Here is a 21282-nt window from a genome sequence, read left to right on the forward strand (position 1 = left end):
ACTTAGGGTTCCTAAATGTGTCACTATTAATGGATTCAATGTTTGGTCTCTAAATTGTAAAAGAGTAGCGAGTCAAAGTTTCTCAGGGTCTTAACCAACCTCTTCAACTTAAGTCCCTGAAGAATGCAAATGTTTGTTAATTCTACCTGAAGAATGACTAAAGCTAGAATTAATTAATCTTTTGATAGACTTACTGATTCATGGAAATATTATTCAAAACTCTACCAGACAATTCAATCTGTACACTTGACCCACGAGAGATAACTGGATGCTTCACTCAAACTGAAAAACGTAGTTAAAACTGCCTTTTAAAAACCTTTGAGTGTTTTATTGACAGCTACTTCTGTTCAATAATTCAACAACATCCTTGATGATGAAATGCTTATAAGGGTTTTGGAAAAATTAAAGTAATAACTGTGTGCGGGGAAGAATAATTCTCTTTAGATTTATGAGGTATTTACCCTGTAGTTGGTAGTGTTGTTTCAAAGTTGTGGCTTAATAGCTTTCTTAATTGCAATAATCTTAAACAAAGCAAAAATCTAGTAACAATGTTACGATTCCATTTATCTGTACCATTGCACCGTGCATTTGTGTTACAGTACAACTCAAGCAAGGATGTATAAAGGGGAACACAACATGAGTAGGTGGCATCAAAAAACTTCAAGTCTGATCGGAAACAGGAGCCAACAGGCAATTGCACAGAGGCAATTATCTTTTTATTTAATTGTATCATAATCAACAACAACGTCATCAATATCACCATCAATAGCATCGTTTTCATGAAGTAGGGAGATGTTAATGAAAGAGCTGGATCCTCAGCTTTTTCTTACAGGGGAAAGGGAACTCTGCAAATTGGATGGCGTATTAGAAGAGTCAAGCTAGCGTCTAAGGTCTCTGTTGTTAGGGTCGGACGAGGGTTCTTTTATTGGCAGGATGAGGGAGTGGAGGTAGGCAGGAATTGGAGGAGGAGCTGTTTTGTAGAAGAGCAACAGGGATTTGAATTTGATTTGAGCAGTAACTGGTAGCAAGTGGAGGGAGTGACATGCACAGCTTTGGGTTGGTTGAAGAACAGTCATGCTGCCACTTTTTGGATCATCTGCAGAGGTTTGAATGTTCAAGCCGGGAGGCATGCAGGGAGTTGCAGTTGTCAATGCGTGATATTATGAGAGCCTGTATCAGGAGCTGTATACTCTGACAGAAAGGGTCTGATCTTCCTGATGTTGTACAGGGTAAATTGCCCAGAAAGTCTCATGTCCAGTTTTGTTTGTCAAACTGGGTATTTATCTTTGTTGCACAGAGGGACTGGATGGATGACAGGGAGCTAGTCAGTCAATTTTGGTCTAATCAGAAAAACATATTGTGCGTACTTCAACATATTTTGAAAAAGTATGTACTTCATAAGGACATAATCATAATTGCATTATTACATCACAAACTAACACAGCTGGCCCCCCAGAGGGCCACCATGTAGACAGACAGGGTTTCAGTCTGGTTCAAGTAAACATCTGAAATAAACCCAGCACGAGTAGAACCCTAACTACACTCACACACACACTGACAGACATACAGATAAACGTGCACATCACAGAGCATTAGCGGGGCTCACCCAGGGGAGTCTGGAGAGAAAATGATTCTACAAGCTGTTCCCTGGATAATAAGTCAGGTCCCCTTGTGTGTGCACTGACACACACAAACATACACTCTGAGAAAACTGTGTTCAGCAACAGACAGAGAAACTGAGCTCCCAATGGTATTAAACATTTCAAACACTTCAGACTGCACTTCTCCCTCGAGGGTATGCAGAGCCTGCAGCACCTCACACAGTGCAGATACAATCTATGTAGCGTACAGTCAAAGGGAAATTTAGTGCATGCATGGTATTCAAATGTCACACTGTGTTGTGCTGTTCGCATCAACTGACGGGGATAATGCCTTTAGTATAGCAGTCTAACACTTTACATAAAGTTTTCTCACCATGAAGGCTTTGTCAGAGTTCGTTAGCAGCAACTTCATAGTGAAACATTTAAACAACGGCAAAATCAATATGCAAGAAATCTCTTCAGCTCTGTACTACATTGTGAAAATGCAGATAATTCAGTTCAATCACTACCACTGTCGCTGTCCTTTTTTTAGCCATTGAAAAACTCTTAAGCCATAAGAAGAGGAACAACAAAGATCAGTTTTAATTTGGCAGCAGGACTTTTAATCTCCATAATTCAGCGCAGTTATTCAGGAAGCACAATTCACTTCTAGACAGTCAGGGCTCATCATTCAGAAGCACATCAGAATAGCTTTACCATGTGCATTCATTTGGTCTGGGGTCCGTCTCACAATGCTACATTAGGCCTCTAATGTGAAGAGGCTCCCAAAGGCTTCATTAAAATGAAAATGGTCTGAGAGGGTGTGTCTAAGTGTGCGCCCGTACAGCTGTGCTTGTGTGCACAACTGAGTGTGAAGGTGAGAGATTGTGTGTGGGTACGTTTCCGTGCGAGTGTGTACTCAAGTGAGTGAATGGTTGAGTCCTGCTTGTGAAAAATATCAGCCGATGCAGAAGGTAGAGTTTTCATTTTGTTACGGATATTTGGTCGTTTGTCAACCTCCCTGAGGCCCGGTGCGGCTCCATCGAACTGGAACAAAAGGCTCACGGTTTCATGAAAGTAAATGATTATGTACAAAAATGAAAGAGAGAAGAAATGGAAACACATTAACTAACTTTGTGTAATCCATAATCACAATGTCACTAAACAGTGCTGTGATTGTAACTGGTCAGCAAATGAGTTTGACAGAAAAAGAACATTTTCGGAAACATTATCAATATTGTTAATGGATGCATTTAAAAGACAGTGCAGAAATCAATGTAAAGGCCTGACATTCAATGGACCAGTATGAATTTGAGCTTTTTTTTCTACATTTTTTTATCTAGTTTTATAAAAAAAAAATGTAAATTAGTATACAGCTCTATGAAAACCAGTTCTTCAACCATGGAACAAAACTAAAATCCACTTTTCTTTTGCCTCTGACTGTATTTGTAAGACCCTATTTCAGACTGTTTAACAGAGCCTACTATGGAGAAAATGTGGACAGCATATCTGATAAATCTCCAGTCAAACTGAGATGAGCTCTGTGGACGATGTTTAATGGACAACTGCTGCTTCATTCATCTCAGGCTGAATGACTGCTGCGTACGAGGAGGCTACTTTCACACCTCATTTACGCAGTCTGCTCGCATGCTAGATTCAATCACACACTCAGTCTTGCACGACCTCATGCCCAGGTATCCACATGCACACAACCCGCGCCTCATATGATAAGATGACCTATTGTTTCACGTTTGAAAGCCTGTTGCAATTTCTAGATATGCCGATGGACAGAAGGATGGACAGGCCGATACAAAATGCCACCAAAGTGAGAAAAAAAACAACACAGTAGCATTGGGAAAGACATTTTTCTTGCAACATCTCAGGTAAAAATGTCCAATGTGTCTCGATGCAATCAACTAAAATGTCAGAGACAAGTGGTCCTGTGAGAGATGATTGGGCCGTTAAATGCTCCAATCAGAAAATGGTGCTATGAGGCTGTCTCCAACTGTCAGGAAAAAACAGGCTGCACGAGGACAAAAGTGTGTGTCAGAGGTGGATGGTGGAGAAGAAAAGATCTGGATAAGTATGTCTAAGAGAGGGTAATCTTTTAGGGGGAAGTGGAGCGGTTACCTGGTCTTCTCAGCTTCAATCACAGCCATTCAATGTGACGCTCTAATATAAGTGCTGACATTCTTAAATACATATGGAGATTTGGTCTTCATAATCATATCTTGTGTCTTCTATCTTTGATTACCACCATCATGAGAGGGACAGGAGAGAAGAGGCAAAAGACACAGGGGAGGGACATTAATTAAGAAAAAAACAATAAGAGTTTAAAGATGCTGGAAGACGAATACATTTCAAACAGTCGATTTATTTTGGAAATAATTGGAAGGGAGGGGGGGGGGGGGGGCGGAACAAAATCAAGTAGTTGGAAACAAGAGAACTTCAACTCAAGGAGGGGTTACAAGGAAACTTTCAAGAATTTATTTTTCTTTTCCTGGAAATTTCTCAGTTAGATGTTGGCCTCAGAGTCCTTAACGATATGTTAAAAGTTTATAAGTAGGACTAGAAGAGAGAAGGAAAGGAGGGGGCAGTGTGTGAATAGGGGCTGGAGGGAGAGGGGAGAAATGAGGGAAGTGGATAAAGGGTAAACGGGGGACAGGAGCAACAAAAGACAATGATAAGTTAAGGAAGAGCACTCTTATCTCTCCTTATGTAGGTTAATTGACTGAGGAATTAAAGCTTAAAGATATAATTCAATTCAATGCATGGACGTTAACAATGAAAGGGCTGGTAGCATATGAAATGGTTCTTAACATACACACACTCGCAGACCAAGCCAGGGTGTCGTCCTAGTATATTTCTAATTATCAGTTAATTGTTATTCCCTATCATTAGGAGGGTGGCTTTTTAATTGTAATGTAGCCAGGCAGAAAGCCTACCTATACATGTGGGGGACAATTAGCCACCTCCATTAACCCCTGGTTAATTGCAACCTCCATTGCTGCTTCCCACAGCACTTTCCCACTCCTTTTTACCCCTCATCTCTATCCCGGGGCCTTCATCCCCCGTTTTTTTTTTTTCTGCCCTCATTTCATTCATTTATGATCTACAGTCCTCCTTGATTGTTTGATTCAAAAGTATATCTGTTGTGAACTTCAGTGTCCTCTTTTCCTTTTTACTAAAAAGTTTTGATTCGTTTTAGTTTTCTAGGTTACAATTACAATTTCTGCCCTTTTTTGTTCTCCCTTTCTTCATTATCACAGCTCTCCAACAGTCATTCTACTATATTCTCCAGGGAAGATATTGGAAATTCTAAAAGGCAAGAAAAAAAATGCAGTGGTTTCAGGTTCAAGCAGTGATGCTGACATATAAAAACCACTAAATAAAATGTACAACAACTTATCCCAACTTTATTACTAAAACCATATTCAACCTATTCAGTTTAAGGCTTTACATGTAGTCTCATCATTTGCTACTTGTACAAAGCCAACAGATACAACAGATACTATTTGACTTTTCAGCCATCACATGATTTTAAAGTTGAGATTGTTTACCTCAAGGTACCAGGAAAAAGGAGCTACATTTATGTCCTCTCACACAATTAAATGCAAGGATTCTGATAAAAGCTCAACCTTAATTTAGGAATGACTTCTTGTCTGATTGTCTGAGCCCCAAGAAAAAAACCACACTGCAGTAAAGTTTCATGTAGCTCACTGCAAGACCACAGCAAAACACATTGGTGACTTCCCGTTGTGTGTGGGGAGACATCCGAGAACGGACTCTGTGCATTGTCACATGGAACGGAACAATAGCCAATCAGGAAGCAAGCTTACTGAAGCAGGAAGCACAACATAACCATGACAACGACAGCAAACGCAAAGCATAAAGTTAGGTGGACGTCAGAAATGGAGGACCAACTCCTTGTTTTATGGCAACAACACACGTGTTTATAAAACATGTTCTGTAAAACATAATCCAACTGACAAGGAAAGGAGTTGGACTGAAATTGCTACATCAAAGGTTGTACTAGGTAGCTAACAGCTAGCCACATTTATCTTTATCTTTTTTACTCTTCGGTCGTGTTTGCGCGAGATTACTGAGATGTCTCTGGTTGTGAATGAATCTGTTAAGAGCCCGGTGTGCTGAGTTGGTCATCTCATCAACACCACACTATAAGAACTAAACTTTTTAATGCTGACATTTTCAAACGCGTTTATGATTTTGAAAATCTTTTAGTGTGCTCCAGGCTTAAGAGGTGTACCTAAATCCCTTATACACGTTAGAATTTTAAAGATTTGCTTGATCCTGGAAATGTTTGGGTGACAACATTTTGTAACAAGGTATCTACATTATCCACCATCAATGTACAGTAACACAGTGAGCCTCCACTTTCAGACTAGAAGTTGACTTAAGGGGAAAGAAAAGGACAGGAAAACTGATGGGCAGAAGGGTGCTTTGGATACAGAGGATTAAACATCTTGGTGGTTTTGGTCAGTCTCTGCTGTCACAATTTCATTGATTTTATAATCAATAGTCCACTCAGAAGAATAAAACCAGAGTTTAATATATCCTGTTACACTTTTTTTTTTACTCGGAATGGGGTGAAATTGTAATTATCTTTGGAGTGTGTATATGCTTATTTAAATAATAAAAACAACATGTGTGACCGTTAGAAACAGACATTCAAAAACATAAGCGGAAAGAGAGGGGTAGAATCCTGAGAGGGAAAGACGGCATAACAATGTCCATTGTTCCATTAGAGAAGACAATAATGACTGATAAAATGAGGTTGCTAAAGAGGACACAATGGTCCTTAATTGACTCATTAGGGAGAGAAGAGAATGAACTGCACTAATGAATGGAGGATGAGCGCAGCGGCTAAACTGCTCGGTAAGCAAAAAAGAAAGGCATTTAGTTTATTAAATCTAGGAAAAGGAATACTATTTGTTTAATGGAAAGAATGGCACACAAGACATTAGGGACACAAACTAAATGCCAAAAAATGAAAAATAGTGGGTGAGATGGATGACCTTATACTGTGCATACCTCTAGGTGCTCCAGGATGTATGGTGGGTTGGTCATACCCAGCCTCAGCATGGCCCCATCAGGAATCTCCTCCACCAGTCTCCACAGCAGTGTGGGGAGATCTGTCCCAATGTCTCTGCCATAAGCTCCTGTATCCTCGCTGGTCAACCAGATCTCACACACTCCCTCTAGAAGGAAACAGGGACAACAATAAGGATTAAAAGTGATAAATCATTTATATGGATCGTTTTTTGGTTCCCAATATCTCATCTCTGCACCATACTTATTTTGATGCACTGCATTCCTGAAAATCTCAAAAATTAGATTAATCAAATCCTTAAGAAATGATTCAGAATGAAAACTAAAGGTCTACATCTTCTATGAATTTTGTCAAGCTAAAGTGACTGAATCTGTGCTGGTCTATAGGTCATGATTTTAGACCAAATTCATGCTTGGAAAATTGGGCACTTATGCTTCCTTTAAGTGTAAGATCCTATTATAAGTATGTTGTTTGTGGAATGCCATATTCAAATTACCCGAATGTACACATTTAAACAACAAAAACAGTTGTAACCTTACCAATTATTTAGATTTGAGCAATTATAAGAAACATTTATCGCATAAATGTAGATCACAGCTCACACACCATCATAGCAGCCTCCCTGAAGTATTTCCACAACCTTTAAGGAGTCGCTTGTTGTCATTGCCTGAATGCACCAACGCCTTGGCAGATCCCAGCTCATGACAGTCTCTGACGAGTTTTAAAAATACCCATCTTATAAACATGTATTCAAGTAACGTGAAGGTCAAATACAGTAAGAGGGGGAAGATCTACTGGCTTCATGCTAAATTAGAGCACCGCTCACTGCTAGAGCTTAATGATCTAGCTGTCATTTAACTGTGGGTCGGGAAATGGTTGAGTGTCTGCTTAAGCTATGCGTTAAGACATATCATACCATGCAGGCAGACAAAAATGCATTTACAACATCAGGGGGACAAGCTGGAGTACACACATACACACACACGCACAGCAAACCACACAACCATCATTATCATTAGCTGTGCAGAGACAGACAGAAAGATGCATGTGGTCATTCAGAGAGTAAAGATGGTGTTTGGCTAATTGGACAGTTTGTGTGTAAGAGAGAGACTGAAACTGCGTGTTTAAAGGCCTGCATAGGCCAGATAGATTAAAGATGATGACTGTATAATTGTCCGGAGTGAAAGAGTTTCTAAACCTCATTATCATTGACATTAAGATGCACTAATGATTTTTGGAGCCAGCCATGTCTAAAAACACCATCAAAACATCCAACAATCACATGGGACCAGACTTATAATCATAAACAAATGTTCATTTCATTCTTTTTTTTTTTTTTTTTTTAAATGCGATTATTTAAAATCATATTTCATCTTGTCTAATACTCCGAACACTGCTGTGAATGCTATTTATCATTCATAAACTGATTCAATTAATTTGACTTTGAGTGTAGGATCTGTGTTAGCATTTCATCGTAGACATAGATAAGTGCCTGCAATTTACTGTAAGCCAGACATGTTATTATGAGCTTAAAAAAAAAGATTCACAATGTTTGTTTCCCACAAATAAAACTAGGGGTGATTTTCTGCAGTGTTTTTCCAACAAAATTGATGTCATATCTTTCATCTTTCAGGCCTAAAGGAAGGTGATGACAGCCAATTCCCTGGGCAGCTTAAGTCAGTTTGTTTGGGCTTGATTGTAGCGATCTCTTTGCCAACATGTAACTGTGCCTTCATCATTTGCATCCCAGGAGTGAAAGAGTGTTCCTACACAGCTCTGTCTCAGAATAATATTGGCCATGTGGTCTCTTAATACACAGTTAGACCTGAATTAAACTGGCCTAGGAGCTAAATTGGTTCCTTCCAAAACAACATTCCTGTAATTCCACACATAATGCTGCCAAGCTAGTAAGCGTGCGTAATGACTGCTATTTAATACCTTTTGTGATTCCTGTGTTAATTATGTTTTGAACTCAGTGATGCTGTGGAAAACTCTCAGGTGTTTATTCAAGGCTACAGTCAAACGTGGATCTCCAGATGAACCCAATAACATGCCCAGTAATTCGCCCCTCTGGCCTGCTCCTCTGTCCCTTTTGCATCGTTTGCGCCAATGGTTATTATTGTTGGCCAAAGACACAGAGAGGGTGGCCGTTTCATCAGGAAGTGGTAGTCTGCTCTGCCTTCACTATCTGCACTGATACACACTACACAGCTGCTTCCTCTGGTTTAGGTACGTGTGAGGAGGGATGGGTTGTGTTGGCGTAGGGCTGACATGGGAATTTATATTTGGCACAGGGTGACAGCTATAAACTGATCATGAAATAAACACTTGAAAAAGTGTTTCAATATTGTGCTTTGAATGTTTTGTGTCTTTTATTCTCTTTCAGGGATCCTTCTTAAATCCACCTTTTAATTGAGAGCTTTTTCTGATAAGAATTTTCAGTTATTTTTAATTGCATTTCATGACTTTATATATTTCCCCCAAAGCTACATTTTTATTTATATTGGTCTTCCTTTTGTGAAACATATCCTACTTTAGGTTTTGATAAGCACTCTTTAAATAAATCTTACTGTAATTATTAAATCTGCAGTTACTGAGATTGAAGGCCTTTAAAACTGAAACAATTGGATAAATTCTCAAGCAGACGATATCTTAAGAATATTGATTTTAGTTGTAGTCTGAGGAAGCATCAGCTCTGCAAGTGTACTAGTAAAGTATTGAGTGTGTACATTTTTTACAGGTTCTGTTCTTTAGTTGACCCTGACCTTTGACCCTAATAAGAGACATGTATAGGATATTTCAACACATCAGTACAACAGCATTATACAAAATGTGCACCACTGTAACTGTTTTTTTTAAATGGGAAAGAAAAGGTTTCCCCCCTTCTTTGACCTGTGTGTGTTCGTATCATAAACCCTTCACCTAACCTCTTTTTTCCATGTCACATAACAGTGTAGTTTGATGTCAGAGCAGTCACAAACAAGGGTAGAGAGCGGGACACTTTTCCAAAAAGTTATTAACCTTCAGTGAACTCCTATCCAGCAGAGTGAGCACAGCACAGGGCTGAGAGAACAGAAAGGCGCATGGAAAGAGGGCAGGACAGGAAAAGATTTAGATGAAATGTTTAAAAAGCAGGACCTGTATTGATTAGCGTTTTTGCCTTTAGGGTTGAACTATGGAGCCTGAAGGTAGAGAGACTGAGACAGAGAGCGATAGCGAGGGCAAGAGGAAACAGCTGTGTGTATGTCTAAGCTATGAATCTCTTTGTCCAACAATAATATGATCAACATGTCTTACAAAAGCCATACACGTATTATTAAATCATCAATGCAACTTTCCACCAAATACTTGATTACTCTTACGTGTGTGAGTGTGTGTGTGTGTGTGTGTGTGTGTGTGTGTGTGTGTGTGTGTGTGTGTGTGTGTGTGTGTGTGTGTGTGTGTGTGTGTGTGTGTGTGTGTGTGTGTGATAAAGTGTGTGTGTACCTGTTGGTTGCACGTCTACCTTCTGAATTCAGTTTAACATTTGCCTTTATGCATCTTCTGTTATGCAAACATTTTAACTTTATCAAGGTTAATGAACTGAACGTATACAGTGTTTATAGTTTTGGTGGTAGTTTATGGATTCACACAGATCAGCATACACACATGAATGGCAGTAAACTACCATGAAGGGAACCAGCCGGACCACCATTATAGGCAGTATGGAGTTCAGTGTCTTGGTAGAGGACGCATGAATGGATAAAGAGGGATATTACTCTAAAACTTTCCTCATTTGTTGGACCGTTTGTCCTTACTATCAAATGCAAGCAAAAAAAAAATCTATAACTGAAAAAAGGGAAAATACTTACTCATAAAACAACTTCAACAAAGACTAAAAAGTAACTTGTTCAAATCTTCAGTTCTTATTTGTGTCTTTGATGAAGTCATACAGGAAGCTCAAATCAAACTTGTATACTTTTGTAAATGCATGTAGACTCAAAGAAAGTCCAACTTACACGATCTGTGCTGTTTGTAATCGATTTGATGTCTTTGTTGTTGTTTTTGCTTGTTTTATTGTGCTTTTAATCTTGACGATAAATAAAGGTTTGAAATGAAAAATGAATATTATGTGCAACTTTGACTTTAGAGAAATATATATTTCAGTTTTTAATGCATGAATCCTCTTCTCTACAGAACTGTAAACAGGATAACAATGCCTTCAAGAAAAAGCTACATGACTTTAAAACTTACAGGCATATACTGCAGCAGATGTTCCTCTCTCATTATACTAAATACATGTATGATTTCTTACAGCCCTGTGTCCCTGCTCCGCCTCTGGAAAAAAGGATGCGAAGAGTGGGAGGAGAAAAGAGATAAGGGCTTTGAAGTGTTGGCTTTGAAGATGCGTGACAAAACCAATTGATTGAGGTGATTGGGAGCTGTAGTAAAAGCCACTGTCAGAGTGGTAAAAGGCTTTTAACAACATAAATGAGACCGACGAGCAGCACAACATGACCACACATTTTCATGTTGTTTCTATTAGTTGGTACATTATGGCTCTTATTCATTCAAGAGCATGTACCTATGAATGGATAAAATACCCAAGCCTGACTTTCAAACAGGATCTTTGTTTTTATTTGATTGGCCCTGGTTCAGTCTTCTTGTTTTTTTTTGACACATTTGTGTGAAATAATACTTTTCACATCAGGAAATCATGTAACCAAGTTGTGTTTAAGCTCCATATATAATACTAGTTTAAAAATACTGACGTTTGTTTTTAAGGAAAGAAAACCTCCGCTAGAAAATAGATAGGAATTGAAAACGGATACTAACATTAAATACAGTTTTATTTGTGTTGAACAGAATGTTGAACAGGGAACTTCTTTTCTCATCAAGAGGGGAAATACCCTCAAATAGTTTGAAAGATTACTTTTGTAACAACAACATTAAAGAAGTGTGTTTGGTAACCAATGAGAGATTTTTTTTTTTTTTTTTTTAAATGATTTTCCGACATAGGGACCTAGAAGTGAAAGTCGCATTATAATATTCCTAGTTAAGTTTTTTTTTTTTTTTACAGCTGTTATAGATACTTCTGTTTTCTTTAATACCCATCCCAACCCAACACTATGAAGTGCTTAGCTGACATGTTTTTTGGTTATGGTATTTATTAAACAGTAAGTCTATCCCTCTTTTTCAGTCTCAAAGGTTTGATTATTAAACATGGTTCCTCTTGCCTCGATTTGGACCATCAGATCTTGATGCTCAGTTCTCTTCTGTAAGGTTTGAAAGAAGGGTACAAAAACTATATGTCACTCAGGTCTACCAGTTTTGTCTGTTACAGTGGGTAGCCAGTGGGTAAGTTCCATGTTTCCTGTGTTTTTGTGACTGTATGTTAGTGTCTCAGTCATGACTAAATCTGTGTTGTGTACATGACTACAAACACTGCGTTTCCTTTCTACCCTTCACAGATGGGTTCAGCATCTCTACTTATCTTAATCTCTTTGGCATGATATACATTTTGATTGGCTGCCACGGGCCATAACGTTTAACAGATTATAGATTAGATGATCCTATTAAAGTGCATTAAACCCCTATTTTCCATAGTACCAGTCAACACATGGCTAAGCATGTTACAATACACACATGTCGATAGAGGAAGCGTGAAACAGAGAGTTAGCAGAATCAGTGAGCAGTGTTTGAGATTATCTAACTTAAAACTGGTTGTGGTTTTAACTAGTGGCCTTCATCTGCTATGTTCAATAATACTTTGTCTAATTTCTGATACAATGGTTTAATGTATGAATATGTCTCCTGCCTTCTGATTTACCTTAATAAATATAAACACACACCCACAGCCTCTTGAATCAGGGAGGCTTAATGTATACAACATGCTCAGCCATGTGATGCTTTGTGTCATGGAAAATACGGATTTGATGCAGTATAACAGGATCATTTTTATGTACATATAATCTTTAATCTATTAAACACTACCCCCTGCAACCAATCAGAATGTGCCTGACCTTCAATACAACAATAACAATTTATATCCCTGTGAGATTTTGGGACTTAAAGCATGACGTCATTAAATATTTTCTAGTGCATTTACTTTGATGCTGTTATTTAAACGTACATGAATACATTTAACAGACTGCCTTACAATGGAAATCACTGATCTCTTCTCTTATTGGTTCCAACAGACAACAGTAATAAGGAAGAAATAAATATGCACAGAGCCATGCATCCATATTAATACAGCACAATGTTTCTCCACATTGGGAACATACCGTACAATCAAATTGGATGCACACTTTTTAAACATATTGCCTGCAAACTGACTGCACTACACTACATGATATACACTATACGGTTACAGCTTGTTCCTATAGAGAACACATTATATTAATAAACATATGGGTGTACACCCACATGTACTTGACAATGTATTTAAGTATGAATATATTGTTGGTTGTTAAAAAAAAAAAAATCAATAATACAACAAAAAGATTCTACATTACAAACAACAACAACAAAAAACAACAACATTCAAACAGTAATCCCTGCAGACAGTTTATGAAAGTCAAACCCCTCCGTCCACCTTTTAGACAAATGTTTGTCCTTAAAGCACATTTGTTAGTTAGATGACGGGCTATAGGTTGATTTTAAATGTTTTATGCACTCTTATTTCTTCATACATTTAGTTGATAATATGACTAGCAATTTTTTTTTCTAAATCACCATTTACAGATTAACCTTGAATTATAAATCTAGAAAAGAACAACTGATAGATTTTTAGTCGGTTTTTGCTCAGTGATTCCAGAATTAAATCCTCTGAACGTATGTTTAACTTAGGACAACACATAAAATAAACCAATAATTAAAAATAACTTTATTCAATACCAAATATGCTTTTTGAGTTGTATACATGCACTGCATACTGCAAGTCTGCTTTGAGATATAAATTAGTCATTTCAAAAAATGACAAAATAAAAAGTATGTCTCAAGCATGACCTCACATGTCAACTCATCACCCTTCTAACACTCCAAACTGAGGCCGACACATGAATACATTATCCACTGCTTAGAGCTATCAGTTCACGAGGCCAACATGAACTAGACAACAAATTAAGACACTCTTGAATGGATGTGTAGTCCGCCTACTGCTCACACTCTCTGCACTTTGTTCATAAATACCATATTCATTTATACTAAAGCCTATTGAAGAAATGTTTTATTTTCCATCACATGTAGAGAACATAAACACACAATTAGTGCACGCTCACACACACCTCATCTGCATATAACCATGTATAAGCATGTAACACTTAAGTATAGTGCCACTGACTGGAAGGCCTGTCTGACCTTCAATCACATTAGTCCCTCCCCTCTCCTCCCCCATCAGCCAATCCCCTCTGGCTGTCTGCCTCCACAAAATGCCTCCCACCCACGACCAGACAGTTAAATAAAAAAAAAAAAAACTCTGGGGCAGATGTCAACAGCAGCAACTTGAGAATGAAATGATGAGTTTAGAGAGAGGTGGTTTAGCCTGTGTGTGGTGAGGTTTGAATTAAGAGGAACAAGGCTGGAGATCAATTTAGGTTTTAACGTTGCGTTCACATACATAAACAGTTAAATAAACAGTTGCCTCATGAACGTCACTAATCACATACTTGGCTCTGCACTCTGCAGGAGACCTCAAGATGCATGTGCGGGATGTAAACTACTGACATGGCGACGGAAATGTTACTGTTAGGTTAATTGCAAGATCAGAAGTAACATTACAGTAACATTGTAATTTTACACTGTGCAGTGTGATTATGCACTCACAATCATCTCCAAAACATTCTACCACTGTAGTGTCTGATTTTGCGTTGACTCTGTCATACAGCTCTTCTGCCGACACACACACGATTGTTGTAAGAGTGATATATACATATATATAATAAGGTTTTCAAAATGTTTGAAGAATGATATTGATGTTGACCACTGTGTGAATCAGTTATTTCAAAACTACAAATAAGGGCACTGAAATATAAATATAATGTTGTTTTATTTACTATCTCATCCTGCTTACAGATCAAAACCACCAGCTAACACTTCAAAAATGTTATTTCATTTCAAAGTATTCATGTAGTTTGACCTGCCATACGTTGGTATCCATATGATTAGCCAACACAAAAAAAATGTTGCTATAATCACAACAATTCCTTTTTTTAAGTTTTACCGGCACGATGAAGGTTTCCAAAAACATGTTCATACTGGGGCTCGTGGCATTCTGGGAACGTTATCCATCCCTTTTTGGCATTGGAGTGGCATTAACTGACATGAGAGAATAATCACAAATCCAATATTCCATATTTCCAATATGAAGAAATAATTCAAAGATCAATAGATCAATAAGTCAGTATTCAACAACTTTCAGTGAAAATCTTGATCTTTGCCTGTCTTTGATCAACTTGAATGCGGGAAATTAACATTTTCTTTACAGACTCGAGCAGCTTCATATTAAAACCTATATACTGTCAAGACACATGATAAACACACTATAACTCATGCACAAACAGCACACAGAGTTTAATTGCAGTAATTAAGCAGCTTAATTTGGAGCAACAAATGTTGATGCGGTGTGTGGGCGTTTTGGCAGGTAGCATCATCATCACGGATTAACCCAACACACACACTTGGATATGCAAATATTCTCTTCAGGCATGCTTACACTAAATACATGCATGTGTGCATGCACATTACTGTGTACATGTTGCACATGCATGTGTCTCTGTGCGTGCACACATGTGGCTGTACATGCATATGCATGCCTTTAATGAACATCCTACACAATCCTTTAAACAACAACATGTCAGCTTTAACCTATTTTCACAGAGTTTCTGAACTACAGACATGACCTTCTGTGCACGCCTGTGCATGTGATGGAGTGTCTGCATACATCAAAGCTTATATGTGTGCGCATATACACATGCACTTGCAATGTATGTGCTATATAAGAAAACATGCCATAGTGTATATGGGTCAGAGATATTGTATGGATGTATCAAAAGTAATTGGCAGAGGGGCTCCAAGTACCATGTGTATGTGTCTGTTTGTGTGTGTGTGTGTGTGTGTATAAATGTATAGGGGATAATTGGGAGAGAAGTAACTTCCCCTCTTTTATCTTTTATCTAGATGTGTTTGAGGGGGATATATATATATATATATATATATATATATATATATATATATATATATATATATAGAGAGAGATAGAGAGATAGAGAGAGAGAGAGATGGAGTGTGTGTGTGGTCAGAGGAAGAAACTTCCAAAGCCTCCAAACAAAAATAATTCTGCATCTTTGGGAACCAGAGACAGACTTTTAAATGTCCATAGAGTAATGTAAGCCATTGGTAAGTCTGTAGATTCAGTAGTTTAAGTGAACTCATAGAAAAGAAGCCACAAGTTGACAAAAAAATGCTAATACTCAAGCAAACCTTTTGTCATTTAGATTAAATGGGGATGTGTAAAGTGTGTTGGGGGGAGTTCAGTTCTGGATTCCACGAGTAAATACATTTTAGAATTGTAGTAAAGCTTTACTTTTAAGTCAGGCCTATTTTGACCAAACATTCAAGCTTTTTTTGCTGAGGTTTAATATGATATCAGCAACACATGGTGTGTGAACAAAAATGGTAAGTAACATATTTTGAATTTAAAAACAAAAATAAAGAAACAAGAGATACTAAAAAAAAAAAAATCAGACTAATTATAGAAATGGCAGATCTAAAAAGTTTGTTATAGCTGCAGGTGTTCTCGGGTGTTCATAGCAGGATCTTTAGCACTCATCTCTCATAGAGGCAATCATAAAAAAGTTTTCCAGACATTTCTATGGGTTAAAAAGAGTTATACAAGCCATGTGGCTCAGTATCACTACATGGTTATGTTCTTTTTATTTGTGTGATTTGTGTGTACTACTGGTTAAGTATTTTAAAACTGTTTATGATAAGAAGCCTGTCCAGCAGGGTACCGTCCTGCCATTCTTATACAGAAAAGTGAGCTTATAAAAGACAGGAATAGTTATATAAGCTTGTGCACCAACTTCATGTTGTGAACTTTTCTATGAAAGAGCAGTGTGTAACTATAACAAACATCTTGTGATGTTAAGGAGTATTTGTTTATGTGTGCATAACTTTTAATAAAACATCCCAATACAGAGATGAAGAAGTAAGCAAGCAGGACAAATGAAGCTGAAGTTTGAGTTGAAGAACTGAAGTTAAATAGATATCATTAAAAGTCATTATCAATGCAAGGTTGAATTATTTAATAACTCAGGCCATCAAGCTACTGGACTCTACTGTAATCATGAACCTGATGACTGAGGAGTATTATTTTGGTTGTAATGATGGTTCTATGGATGTCTTTATACATTTTCAGTTCTAACCTGATGAACTCAGCATTTATGTCTTTAATGTGTGCATGTTGTTTCTAATGTCTGAGTCTATGTGCCAGTGTTTTATGTACATTTCTTGTTTTCACCTGGCTGCTAAACAAATTTCCCCTCGGTGATGATAAAGTTGAAGTTGAAGATAACACTGAAAATGCACGAGATAAGAAGTGTGAGAGATTGTGCGAAACCTGCTTGCAGGCTTTTTTTTTGTTAGAGTGAGACTAATGTTATTAGTAATTTTGTTAGCAATCAACAGGCCTTGTTATCTGCTCTCATTAAGAAATGCTCTCATTAGTGTCACTTAGCATGCACTGAATGCAATTAAATTACGAGTGAAGTAAAAAATGAAGGTATCACAATAGGTTAGATTCTTCTAATGATAAATTGAAAGGTAATGTGATCCAAAGAAAACGAGAATATCTGGTAAAACTACTCACAAGTCTGTAACAAGAAAATGTTTTTAAATGTTTATAATCAAAATGGACACCTGACAATCAGATCTTTCCCCTCAATGAAACGTTTGAAAAGAAGCTCCTCTTTGATTGTGTTACAGTCAGTTCTATAATTGCATGAAGCAGGGGTTATCTGTCAAACAGGGATTATCCACACCACATGACAATTTGACCAAATGTCCGTCTATCAAGATAATGAACTTGTACTGTACGTCATTAAAAGCACATGAGATGAAGCCGAGGGGAGGATGAATGGCTGATGGGGTGCATGGATTAAAGGACAGGGCGGCAGAGATACAGAGTGCGGGGGGGTGTGTGGGGGGGGGTAAAGGAAGCTATAAGGGGCAGATCCCTTTTCTGTATGCTTCAGAGACCTCGAGAACTGCAAGGCACTGAGGGCCTTAACACGTGCGCACACACACACACACACACACGTCTTCACATTGAGATTACATATGGAAATGAGCCCCTATTAAAAAGTCATTGAGGTGGTAATGGTTAATATCAGCTGTCAAAGAAGTCAAGCCAGTGGACACACACACACACATACAGCTCTACAGTTGTGTTATTAATCAGACATAATAAGGTTTAACTCTTTCTAATTCAAGGCTGTTGACCTAATTTCTTTACATGCTGTGTGTGTGTGTGTGTGTGTGTGTGTGTGTGTGTGTGTGTGCTCGTGCAGGCCCTAATTTGATAAATAATAATACGTCTGGTCAGTATTTATGCTAATATATTCATGACCCACCAGCAGGCATCATGTTTGTGTTTGTTAATTCACTTAGCCAGTGTGTGTGCCTCTGTGTGTGTGTGTTTGTGCATTTTTTGACAGAATGAGTAGCTGTAACAATCCAGGACGAACTTTAAACTCTGTCTCTGTGTGTGTTAATTGAGTTAGTGACTCTATAATGCATTGTGTGTGTGTGTGTGCTTAGAAGTGTATTTAGAAGTTTGCTCATGTAAATGTATGCAGTACGAGCGTGCGCTAGTGGTTTATTTATTCAGTGAATCTGTAAACACCATCTTCTAATGTAAACATTTGTGCTTTTTATGTAAACATATGGGATATTTGCCGTATTAAAGCTGTAGACTAATGACTGTGGTTAGTTTACTGAGTTCACATGCTTAGAGAGTGGAAGGCCATGCACAATGCTACTGATCCCAATCTGCCCGACACCCTTCTCCACCTTACTCTTTTCACTTTTTTCATCCTCCTCCCACTCCGCACAGCATCCACACTTTCAGGTGAGATGTTTTTAATCATTTTTGTTATTTCAAATTATCAGAAAATAAATGCTTTAAAAGACAGAGTGGTCTTATATTAGCACACTTAGGGGCTATACTCCAGACACTTTAACTTATGTTACTAGCCCGATAATACTTTTCCTCACAAGTCCAAAATGTCTCATGTTCAATATAAATCACTCATCGTGTGGCTCAATTATTGATGAGATACAGATTACCCTCACCTGTCATGGATATACAGTACATACACATGAATTAATGTATTCAGCCACAAATTCTCATTTGGAGTTCTACAGAGAGAGCACAGAGGCCCAGCTGTACAGTAAAGTCCCCTAACAGAGGAACAGAAAGAGGCAGAACGAGAAAGATGTGGACACAGAGTGAAAAAGAAGTAAATTGCATGAGATTAAATGAGCTGGTCTTGACACTAGCTGATTTGATGTCAGAGGCAAAAATACTCATACAACAATCATATAAATGGAGTTATTGTCACTCAGATAGCTACACATGTGCACAGCATTATCCCTGCATACATATTCTTCATGACTACTTCAGAGTGGAAAGGTTTAAAGGGCTCTTTAAAAAAAAAAAAAAAAAAAAAAAAGCATTTTGTTCTACGTGAGTGCAGGTGTGCACATAGAGATTTGTGGGATCCTTTATGACAGTTAAGGCTGTAACTGTGGACACTAAAAGCTGAAAAGAATTAATGCACACACACACACACACACACACACACACACACACACACACACACACACACACACACACACACACACACACACACACACACACACACACACACACACACACACACACACACACACACACACACACACACACACACACACACACACACACACACACACACACACACACACACACACACACACACAATTCTTGCTACAAGGCAAAGACCTTTGCAGCATAGTACCGCCTCTAACACACATACATACACACACACACACACACATACACACACACAAACACACACACACACAAAGATGCAATGGGGGTCGAAGGGAATCAGGCATGGGGTTTTCTGCAAAGTGACAGATGTGGCGACAGGCCGTCCAGTCAAGCAGAAACACTCAACGGCTTCTTCAGCTGAAGACCTGGAGTGACATTCACTGCGGCTAGAGAAAGAAAAGTGTCAGCACTGTCTCACAGTCTAAGACACACATACACATCTACACGTACATACACACACACACGCATTTACAAAAATTACAATATCACAAAGAAATGACTCCAACTAAAATCATTTTCTTTGGTAAATATATTTCCTCTTAAAAAGAAAAAAACAACATGCTAGAGACATAAATCAGGACCCACCGAATATGAAGGCCTCAGTACAGCAAGACTCTGACATAAAGAGGTGGACAAGTCATGTTGAAGACATGTCCCAACATGTCCCAAACATGTACCGACATGTAATGCACTGTGAAAGTGAGTTCTGTGTGTGCCTTTGCACATCCTGCGACAAAACAAGGTTTTATTTTCTTTCTTGTTGATGTGAAAAACGTATTCTCTTTTTTTTCTCATGAAACATACTTTCAGGGCACTTCACAGTGCAGACGTAAGACCCCCCTTTTGTACCTATTTTAACAAAGTTTGTAACATGTAAAAATATCTATATATAATGCCCTACGAATTCACCCCTTAAACCATATGCCATAGTCCACTTTCTATAGTAACGTCATTCTGCAGACTGAACATGAAAACATAAATGTGTCTTAGAAGCTGCTGATAATGATTTTGAAATTTAAGGCTCCAACTGACCTATTAAAGCCAGTGCCCTGTAGTGGATCAATGTGAGATGACAGATCTGATCATGAAGAATGAACAGCGTTGGTTCTTGATTGTATTGAAATGAAGTCAAATATTGAGCAAAGCTGTTTATAGTTGAGCATCACCGAGAGACACAAAGGACACTCATAAAGAGGGTATTGAAAAAGCCATTACTTTTTGTGTTGAATAGACTAAAAACTTAGTCATTTTAAAAGATAGAAAATAGTTCTTTATTGTGCTAAGGTCTACTTTTTTCTCCTCTCCATCAATAGAAAAGTACATCCAGGCTGTAGACAAACACACGTTGTAACCCTACACCTGCTTGGTTTGGTCCACAATGCCAGCTCCCCACCCACTTCTTTCATTTGCATATAGTGCATGAATATGCCATTTGATAACACGAGAGACAAAATATACACAATGAGTAGGCTTGGACTAGCATATTGGTTGCAGATCAGATTGTAATCTAAAATTCAAATATGGAAGGTCTCAAGGAAGAACTCCAGAACCCAAACTTTATACAAGGAGACACACACGGAGATGCATAATTGAATGCAATAGGCACAAGACTTCAAGCTCATTTATGAACTGCTCTACATTTCAACATTGGAAAAATAATGGTGCATCTATTGAGACTTGCTGTAAGGTTCTGGAAAAAGATGTATATGGGGTGGGGTGTAAAGACTCAAAAAGTTGTGAGTCTATTTCCATCTGCTAAATAATGCTCTGTCCAT

General features: G+C 38.1%; 1 protein-coding gene across 1 annotated transcript in view; it reads right to left on the minus strand.

The window, feature by feature from the left end:
• The window catches only part of cdkal1 (CDK5 regulatory subunit associated protein 1-like 1), a 152426-nt gene that overhangs the window by 89875 nt on the left and 41269 nt on the right, over window positions 1–21282 (minus strand). Inside the window, exon 5 of the mRNA XM_065957693.1 lies at window positions 6633–6799. Coding sequence (XP_065813765.1) covers window positions 6633–6799 — 167 coding nt within the window. The remainder of the gene's footprint in view (window positions 1–6632; window positions 6800–21282) is intronic.

This window comes from Labrus bergylta, chromosome 8 (assembly GCF_963930695.1).
Source record: "Labrus bergylta chromosome 8, fLabBer1.1, whole genome shotgun sequence".
NCBI lineage: Eukaryota > Metazoa > Chordata > Actinopteri > Labriformes > Labridae > Labrus > Labrus bergylta.